Here is a 10,611-nt window from a genome sequence, read left to right as displayed (position 1 = left end):
AAGCACCAACATTTACTGATTGCCTGCAGGTGAGTCCCTGATTTTTGGAAGCGCCTCACTTTGTGAAACAGGATTTTGTTGAGAGCACCCTCTTGTGGGCTTTTCTGGTTTTAACAAAGATCCCGCATAAAAAGAACATTAGTCCACTTTCACACATGCTTTAACATGAAAAAGTCAGATTTTCAGGTGATGACCCTTTAAGGGAATGGTTTTCTCTGTATAAATTACATGAGAACATTTCAAATGCATCCTAATACACTGGCAGTCATTTAGGTTTACTTTAATTTAACATCTTCTGTATGATTAGAAGGTTCCACTTTTCTAAGGAGGATGGATCACAGTGTTTAGAGTAGCAAGAGCCAGGGATGGAAATGTTATGCAGAATCAGACTCGTAAAAGAGGATCAGTTCCTGAGACTGCAGCTGATTTTGAGTGAATAGACCCCAGAGTAAATCATGGGAAAACATTTGCATCTTTACCAGTTTCAGAGAGATATTCAGTATTATGAAACATAGGTGAAGTTAACAATACATTTATTGTATGGCCATCTGTCATGCAATGCAATGTGAAGGATGTACAACTAATTTCCTGTTGAACTTTGATAGGTTGGCCTTGATGTATGAAATAAGTGTTGACTAACGTCATTTGACTGAAGCCAGTTTCCCCAAACTGCAGCGATATAAAAGTTCATGACCTAAAATAAAATGTGTGAATGCCCATCTATATTATTAGAACATTAGACTATATTTAATATTGACCATTCCAAAACCAAAAATGTGCAAGAGAAGTAGTGGTGGTTAGTAAAATGCGGAAATGGCTTTAATAAACCACACCATAATAGGACTGCTAAAATGTTAAACTAAACTTTAACCTAGTGTTACGTTTTTTTTTTTAGGATATGGAAGCCTTGTAACAATAACTGTTTAAATGCTGTCAATATATCACTACTTTTAAAACATATTTGAAGTATCTTTAAAATACTATGTGTACCAACTTTCAGATTAAACTTTCAGAAAACAAACCTCTATAAGAAAAGAAACTTTAAACATTTAACATAATGAGGCACCAAGCAAACATGATGCAAAGGACAACTTACTGTACATTGCTTAGCAATGTGGTCCCTTTTGAAATTTAGTTTTGCAAGGTCATTATTACTCAACTTGTAATTGAAAACACACACAGGCTGTTGATCCATTTATCTTAAAATTTCAATTATCTTCAAAGATCAGCCAATAAAATTTTTTTCTTACCATCAAAGTGTCACTTTTCAAACCTTGCAGCAATAGACTATAAATATCAATGCATCGGTTAAAACAGAGGAAACACCCTAATTGCTAAATATAAAGGATTTGTCATCAACTAAGATCTGAAAACCTTCACCAGGCCTTTACATTACCAGAGAAAAAGTCAGTTTTTATTTTACTTCAATACACAACCATGTTTCCAAATGGGCAGTTTTGCTTTGACTATTTGGCATTTTCAACATAAAAAAGACCATTGTAAAATATGGAGAAGCTAAGCTATGGTTATTTTTTAATCTACAGCTCAATCACAAGTTATTTATGCTATAGAAATGAAAGTAGATGTTTAACTGCTAATATTCCTCTATTTAATGGTCTGTGCAGCGGATTTATAGCATCATCACAAAATGTGTCATGTTTAAACACTTCTCGTAAACAGTATGTGTCTATTATTTTTCTCAGTTTGTTGGTCATGCGTCTGTTCCAAGCGTGCATGTGTCCCTGTGACCACACCCCAACTACGCTAAAAGAAACTGTGCACTTCAGCATATTCCTTTGACCACAGCAGTACTGCAAGCATTTGCACATCCACAGTTCCAGAATAACTGATAGAACAACAGACAAGGACTGTAGAGCAGTGGCCTCGTATCCCAGAGCCTCCCCTTCCCCCTACACCCCCCCTCCCCTCTTCCCCTGACCCCCCAAAAAGACTCCCATTTACTTCTATGGGAATATATCACGTGGCTTGCGGGCCACCAGCTCAAGTGCATTTGTTCTGTGCTGATTGTTTTAAAGGATTTTGCCTCCATCAACAGAAAGTTGGGGGGATAACCTTTTGGAATTTAGCCTAGAGCTTCCTCTTTGACATTTGGCTCAGTCCTGGCTTGCACTCTCTCTCACTCTCTCCCTGAGGAAGGGCTGATACTTAAGAGGGTTCATATATCCTGAGGAATTCAGGTAGGTTGATGTGAAGTAGTTGATGTGATTATTTGGTTTTTAGCAATGGCGGCTTCAAGTTTGTCTCTGTCAGAAAGATACATTAGTGGAATATAAGTACACTCAAGAAAACAAGCACATGTCTTTTGTGGAACTGGAATATGGAGTATGTTTTCATCAAATACTTTCTAGGCTTTAGCTTAAAAATCTTTGCATTAAGATGTTGTGAAAGATGTTAGAATGACCAGAAACTCAGAGCGTAGAACATTCACTTGGTGTGAGAGATAATGACCAACCTGAAATGGTTACTTTATTACATATGCATCCTGTTTTAACATCAATATAATAGTTTATTTTTTTTTTCATTTGTCAGTATGGAAAGCTTTTTATGTGCTTACTGTCATATTCATAGGTGCTTTTTTTTTTTTTTTTTTTTTTTTTTTTTTAAATCAGATTTTAGTTTTGCATCTGGAGGTGGATTTAATAGGTTTGTGAAACCTGGCTGCTCTCATGAGAGACATATAAACAATCCACAATCCCATAAACCCTCATGAAAGTTGAACTCTTGTAGATGATAATTTAAATAAATCCCTTTTTAATTAGGAATTTGCCTGACTATGCAGCAATTCCTCCAGGCTGTTTGACAAGGCTGCCTTAATGTTAAGGAAGGGAAAGTGGAACACATTCAAATCTGCTGCAACAAACAAAAGTACAACAGAAAACATGCTATTTGAATAAAGGAAAAAGATGAAAGCATTCAATTTGTATCCAATTTAGCATTTGACATAGTGATGCACACAAACAGTTATATTTTACAGGAAATTATAAGATAGTTTGTGGCTAGAAGTGGGACCCCAAGTCGAAGTCAAAAATTCAGTTATACAGTATCTGGAGTCATATGCTTTCATCTAGTCTGTCTGTTTTTGTATTTGTCTTTTTTTTTGCTTTACCTCTGAATAATGTTAATAATAGGTTACTGAAAACAAAGCTGGACTTTGCTATTCTTTCCCAAATCAGTCAAGTCTTGAGTCAAGTCCCCGGTGGAACATTAAATCCTCAAGCGAACTTTAAAGTCAAGACAAGTAAATCCTGAGTTAATACTGAGTCTTACACTTTAAATTTTGATGCCTACATGTTAGGTGGCTAGAACTGAAATTTAATGAAAAATTGATATGATACTGATATCTTTTCGAAAAGGTAATAAATAACAAAATTCACAAAAATTCACAAACCTAACAATTTGTTGCTTTTCAATTTATCAATGTTTTATGTATTTATTTTTAATCAATATTGTATAACTCTGAAGAAATATTGTGGTATTTCAATGTCATAATCCTCTGGTACAAAGTCTTTTTTCCACTACTGGTAGCGTGTGTAACCTGACTCTAAGCAGTTAAAATGCTAAACATTGTGTAGTGCAAGATTCGATCTGATTTTAGTCTAAATATCAAATCAAAACATTTATTCATAAAGCCATTTTACAATTATATGGTACCCAAACTGCTTTACACATCTGTAGAAATACAAGAAAGTAGTCTCACAACTGGAAAATCAGTAAGCGATTAAAATAAATGACTTTAATACAATTGAATCAAGTTTATTTATATGGCAACAAATCACAACACGTGTCAACTAAAGGCACTTTACAGGTGCCTTACAATCTGTAAAGTACCAACTCATTGACAGCAATCCCTCACATCTAGCATGCATGCAGCAAGAGTGGAAAGGAAAACTCCCTTTGACAGGAAGAAACCTCCAGCAGAACCAGACTCAGTGTAAGCGGCAATCTGCCGAGGCCTTCTGGGGTGAAAGGAGATAGAAGCAGACAAAGCAGGAATACAAAAGTTAACTAATAACTAGTTCTACAGGTGGCCCAATCCAGGAATGATACAGCCAGGCAGATGACTTCGATGTCAGCTCCCGTGTCAGAAGATGAAATAGAGCACATACAGTTAGTCACAGTACGAGAAACAGAGCTACCCTAAAAAAGGCCAAGCTTCAACATCTATAAACAAAGGTGTCGATGGTGTCACAGCCAAAAAAAAAGAAAAAAAAAAAAGAAAAAGCAGAGAGCATAAAGTTAGAAGTTCAACTAACAAATACTGCAGGATGGGAGAATAGAGATAAAATGAAGCAGAACTATTAAAAAGTGGTCCCTATGCCCTCCAGCAGTCTAAGCCTATAGCAGCATAACCATAGAGATAGCTCAGGATGACCTGATCTACTCTAACTTTAAGCTTTAGAAAAAAAAAGCTTAAAAACAGTAAAATGGCATGTACTTATATAGCACCTTTATTCAAGTCAGGAGACATGACCAAAGCGCTTTACACTATATTCATTCACCGATTCACACACACACACACACACACACACTCACACACTGATAATGGAAAGCTACCGGTACATTGTAGCCACAGCTGCCCTGGGGCTCACTGACAGAAGCGGGGCTGCCGTACACTGGCGCCACCGGGCCCTCTGACCACCATCAGTAGACAATGCAGGTGAAGTGTCTTGCCCAAGGACACAATGACACTGAAAGTCAGAGTCGGGGCTTGAACTGTCAACCCTTTGATTTCAGGGCAAACTCCTACATCCAACGCCACTGTCGCCCTAATAAAAGGCAAAAGACAAAGAAATGGCTGACCAATTGTTCATACTCTCTGGAGTTAAGATACAGATTAAATTTAAACAAGGTACAGGTCTATATTGGGAGAGTTTCAGTGAGTTATGGAAGACTTCAAAGAAAAAGAAAGACCCCTCCACAGTTTAGCAGCTACCATTAAAAAGCCTCTACTAGTCACAAGGGGAGTTCTAGTACCACCATGAGCATTTGAGCTTCAGATGTTAGAGCTCTAAAAGTATGAAAACAAACTAGGAGTTGGAGAATGTGAAGGAGAGACTTGTCAGTCCATATAAAAAAAGAGAAAACAAAAGAACTAATTGCTTTTTTTAATGGGATCATGAGGAAGAAATGTGCTCTGACCTTTCTTTCAAATTTCAGGTGTTAAAATAACCATAATTACCCTTACACAAAGAACAGTCAGATAATCCAAATTAGCCAACAGTGCTGTTACATCTTATCAGCTGGTAAGTTTCCCCAAACACTATGACCTCTGTATTATTGTTCACTTAGGCAGAGGAAGTTTAGCTTCAGCCATATTTGCATATCAGCCAAGGAACAAGTCTGTTTGGGTCAATCAGCGTGATTCTTCAGTAATAAAATTTGTAAGATGTGTCTGACTTAAATCCACACATTAGACACCAGGTGCACTTTTACAATCAACTTCCATATTTGTCCCTTGTTTCTTGCAGTGCATAAAGCCTTTTCCGGCATCTTAGTTTCACTCATGATGTACAGCTTCATGGGAGGGGGCCTGTTTTGTGCCATTGTGGGGAACATCTTGCTGGTGGTCTCCACAGCAACAGACTACTGGATGCAGTACCGCCTGTCAGGCAGCTTTGCCCACCAGGGTCTATGGAGGTACTGCATGTCTGGCAAATGCTACATGCAGACCGACAGCATCGGTGAGTTGAGAGTTCTAATTGAATTCCCTAAAATGCTTTGATTTATCGTCCTTACTTTTATAGTGTGATTTAAATAAAAAACATTTCACAACTTTTTTTTTGGATGAAAATAAAGTTATTTAGTTTGTGAAAAAAAATATGGCTTACTAAAAAAAAAAAGAATAACAGCTTTCCTGTTAACAAGCTTATGTAAGTTTTACGAAAAAAAAAAGCTTTAAAGATTTTCTCATCATTCATTAGGCTAAGCTGTGCTGTCTTCGAAGGTTTTCTGTTTTCTACCTTTGTGCTGAGTTCAAGAGAATGCGTTTTTTTATATTAACTATTTCAATCAGGAAGACAATAATTAAAGCTTTTTTAAAGAGCAGAGCATCAAATTAAAACGACCAGTAACACCTACAGGGATAGGTCATATAAGACAACTTTTATGATTTCTGAGGTTTCATCTTTATTTCAGACACTCACAGAAAATATACAATAAATGATAGTATATGTCCTTGTTAGGGATGCATGATATTGGGATTTTGGCCAATATCCGATATGCCGATATTTTAAAACTCATGTAGCCGATAACCGTTATCGATACCGATGTTAAAGCTGAGCAAAAATAAGAATTCATTGAAAATAGCAGTATTGTTATCCATTTCTGACACTTTGAAAAATAATATACTCAAATATATTTTCCTATGCTGATATCAAATAGATCTTTAAAAACGTGGTATCGATCTATTTTACTTTCAAAATGTCGTGAAATTTCATTGTTCTGTTACAAACTCTCGTGATATTTAGCAAATTCTTGTGAGATTTTGACAGTAAAATAGATCGATACCGCGTCAATATATCAACATATAAAAATATGGCAACATTTCGTGAATTTTCGGGGGATTTTGTAGCATAACGGTGACATATAGCAATATTTCATTAGTAAAAGAGATTGATATGGTGTTTTTAAATGGCAATATATCAGCATATGAAGATATTGTGATATTTTAATGTATTAATATTTTTTCCCTCGTCTTTAGAAGTTTTTAAGTCTGTAAAAAAGAAGTTTTTGAGGAAGAAGAAGAAGTAGTATTTTTTTTTTTAGACCTTAGAAACTCAGAAGCTGATCAAATATCGGGTTAAATATTGGTGGGGTGGCCGATGTCTTATATTCAGTTTTAAGGCCGATACAGGCCGATACTAATACTGATTATATCATGCATCCCTAGTCCTTGTTACATAAGTTTTAAAAAAAGTCTGAAAACGCTGTATTGGCAGAAGCAATAAGCTTATAATGCCCGCCCTCCAAAACCAGGTTATAAAAAAAAATGGCTACATTTTATAATACATACCAAAATATGATAGTAAGGAAACAATTATTCTACGATAGCATTTTGAAAAAAGGTAGTACGTCAATATGTTACTGCTATTAATTACATTCACATAGTGGATAATGTTTAATCATATTATTCTTAGAATGTTTTTAAACCTTATTAATCTCTCCCAACAAAAGAAATACAACATTGTTTTACATTCTAACTTTTGGTTTTCTGAATATTTTATACCCTCTAAGATCATAAGCACTGTCCCTGATCAAAAACAGACCCTGAATATGAACTAAAAACCAATTATTCTTTATTCTGTACATGAATTGAGCAGTTTTAAAGTCAACCAAATCTTTGAATTTTAGTCGATTTGTATGCTCTGTACAATCTGCTTCATTAACAATAATGTAAATTATTTTATGACCCTGACTATAAATAAATAACTATTCCCTTCTAAAGTGTAGATATTCCAAAGAAGAAAAGTATTAAATTTAACATTTCTAAAATGATTTAGGTGACAGTTTGAAATGCACCCACAGTTTTTCCACCAGAATGAAAAAATGCACGAAATGTATTATTTATTTAAACAATAGTTTTGAATTTCCCCATATAAACACATAGGGTGTTGTTAGATCACAACATTTATAGAAGGAACCATCTGGTTAATCAAACATGGATACTTTTTATATGCAACTTATACAGATCCTTTCTTAAGCTTGTCCTTTTTCGCCTTAGCCTACTGGAATGCCACTCGAGCTTTCATGATCCTGTCCGCCATGACCTGCTTTGCTGGCATCATCGCAGGAATCCTGTCCTTTGCTCACTTCTCTGCATTTGAGAGGTTCAACCGCTCATTTGCTGCAGGAATCATGTTCTTCGTCTCCAGTAAGTCATCAACACAATAAGCCATCACAGAATATGGTATAACACTGCCTTTATGAGAGGATTTAGTTAGAATTCAAAATACAGCAACCAAATTTACTGCTTTGACCAACAGTTGCTAGGTAACATCCAAATGAAGACACCATAATCATTTTTGATAAGCCTGTTATGATGAGTCACTCTTTGTCTTCACAACAGCTCTCTTTGTTCTGCTTGCAATGGCCATTTACACGGGGGTGACAGTGAACTTCCTTGGAAAGCGTTTTGGTGACTGGCGTTTCTCTTGGTCCTATATACTAGGCTGGGTGGCACTGCTCATGACCTTCTTTGCAGGTTTGTTAACTCTTTCAAGTTGACAATATTTGATGAAACATCTTAGTGATTATAATAATAAAAAAGATAAATGTGTAGCTTTCAAAACCGTAGTCAGTATTTCACACAGACAACAATATTATCCTATTAGTAACAAGTTTATGTTTTCATTCAAATTGACAAGGCCATTTTTATAAACACAGTTTACACTTTACATTCTCCAGTTTCATGTATCATAATCAATAATACATATAATACTATTGAATCAATTATACACAAACCAAACTTTACAGAATTTCCAGTGAGTTCCTACTTCAGAAAAACAGCAAGAGACCTTATTTCTGTTACACCTGAATTTTAAGAAAATAAGAAACACATTTTTTTTTATTTAACTGATTTTACAAAAACATAACTTAGCTTAAGCTAAACTGAATGAACCAAAGAGATAAAGAATGTAGAAATTATTAATTATCATGTTTGTGAGGTGCACATATTTATGTAAACATGAATGTTTATTGATACAAACAGATCCGACAGAAAAAAATACAACCAAAAGTAAATAGACCAAGCCAAAAAAAAAAAAGAAAAAAAGAAAATAAATATCACTGCTCTGCTTGTAGAACTTAATGCGGTTAAGGGATATTTTATAAAAAATGAGACAACAGGGTTCCCAAAGAGATAACTTCACACAGACATTTGCATAGTTTTTTATTCAAAGCTCAACTAGTGTGGTAATGAAATATAGGTGTGTGGGTTATGCATGTTTATTTATCCTTCATGCAATAAAGACTGGAGAAATAAAAAATTACATATCTAATCAAACTAAAAGTAAACCTAGCCACACCACACCCAAAAATCTGTTATCTCTACTAGTTTAGTCAACAAGCAGGCACTGAAGCTGTAGCAGCTGTGTCTTTATAGTATGATATGACTAGGCTCAGGTGGTCTTTGTAGGGTGAACATATCTAAACAAATACCCAAAACAAATGTGCGACAACTAGAATGTTTATGAGGGACAATGCAGTACAGCACTGGCTTTTACAGCTCTACGTTTCTTTTGAGAGTCACTTTTACAGCATCGCTTTACATAGCATCCCCTTCGTGCCAAAATTTAAAAATGTCTGAAAGACACCTGTAGCTGGCCTCTTCAGTTACCGTAGTTCAACTGTCCCACACAAATTATGACATCTGATCACCGTAGCACCTAGTGAAGGCTTGAATACAGAGCTCTCCCACCTGACAGATATAAAGCACGTACATACACACAGTGAATTTGACACTTGTTTTATGCTGTTTTTAACAGAAACGTTTTCTTTGCTTGCATGTGTGTTGAGCAACTGTCTCAGTAAAATAATTGATTCTGTTTTTACAGTTGATGTTTAATGTTTTTTTTTACAGGTATATTCTACATGTGTGCCTACAGAATGCATGAGTGCAGAAGAGTGGCAGGCCCGCGTTAATGCAAACAAGAAATCACATGTCAAAGCGAGAAAACAAAACACTGACATAAAAATGGACAACCTTTGAACACTAATAAAATGTTGAAGTATTTACCGGAAATATGATGTGTTTTTTTTAAACATGAATCAACAAGAGTTTGAGATGAAAAAAAGTATATTTTTAAATATCCAGGTAAATAAGAGCTCCAATACTCATCTTTTGGCTTACATTGGTAAGGTTTTGTTTTACTCTTTAGTTAAATTAAGATTAATAAAAGCTTACAGAGACTTTTACAATAGAAGATGAAAGGCAGGCATTTTATAGTCTAAGAAGCAGAGGGTAGATCCTCCATCCACAAGAATCCCAATTAATTAGGACAAGCTTTTGGGCAGAGCACAAAGGAAGAACACGGCACAAGTTCCTAAAGTCATGCCAACTCTCCTGTCCATATAAAGAAGAAAAAGGATCAAGAAGAATAGATTAGACAGGATCAAATCCAGCAGAAGTAGAATACAGAAGAGGTTTAAAGGTGATCTTGGCACTAAATTAATCAGCAAGCAAATTATGCATACTAAAAATAACATCACTTCTTACCAGCAACTCAAATATGATTCTTAGGAAGAATAACGAAACAAAGCAAAGATTATTTAAAGACGAGTCATAGCTATTTCATTAGAATGTAGGAAATTAATTGCTCATTCTTGATGCCCAAACATTGTAAAATGCAAAGACTCTTACACCATATCACTCATATCAGTATAATGCACCACAAAGCAATGCCTGAATTCTTTAATAAAAAGATAATATATTGAGGGCAAATTTGCTTACTGGAATGAAAGTAATTAATTTCAGGCTCTATTTTTTTTTTTATAGTTTTAATCATGGTAAACACAAAATGTTAAATTCTTACCCTTTAGTTCCAAGGGTTTAAAAATAAACTTTTATCAACCTTTGATGAATAGAGGATTTTA

At 35.1% G+C, this 10,611-nt stretch overlaps 1 protein-coding gene across 1 annotated transcript; it reads left to right on the top strand.

Moving 5' to 3' along the window:
- Positions 1–2,040: 2,040 nt before the first annotated feature.
- Positions 2,041–9,753, top strand: lim2.5 (lens intrinsic membrane protein 2.5). The gene is made up of 5 exons (XM_038276320.1): positions 2,041–2,198; positions 5,490–5,702; positions 7,742–7,891; positions 8,087–8,221; positions 9,599–9,753. The coding sequence occupies exons 2-5, from the start codon at positions 5,525–5,527 to the stop codon at positions 9,658–9,660; spliced, it is 525 nt and encodes a 174-aa protein (XP_038132248.1). The 5' UTR covers positions 2,041–2,198; positions 5,490–5,524; the 3' UTR covers positions 9,661–9,753.
- The last annotated feature ends 858 nt before the right edge of the window (positions 9,754–10,611 follow it).

The sequence above is a fragment of the Cyprinodon tularosa genome, unplaced genomic scaffold, assembly GCF_016077235.1.
Source record: "Cyprinodon tularosa strain WSP-4 unplaced genomic scaffold, ASM1607723v1 ctg124, whole genome shotgun sequence".
NCBI lineage: Eukaryota > Metazoa > Chordata > Actinopteri > Cyprinodontiformes > Cyprinodontidae > Cyprinodon > Cyprinodon tularosa.
The sequence above is the reverse complement of the archived record's forward strand: the minus strand, read 5'-3'. Positions and strand labels throughout refer to the sequence as shown.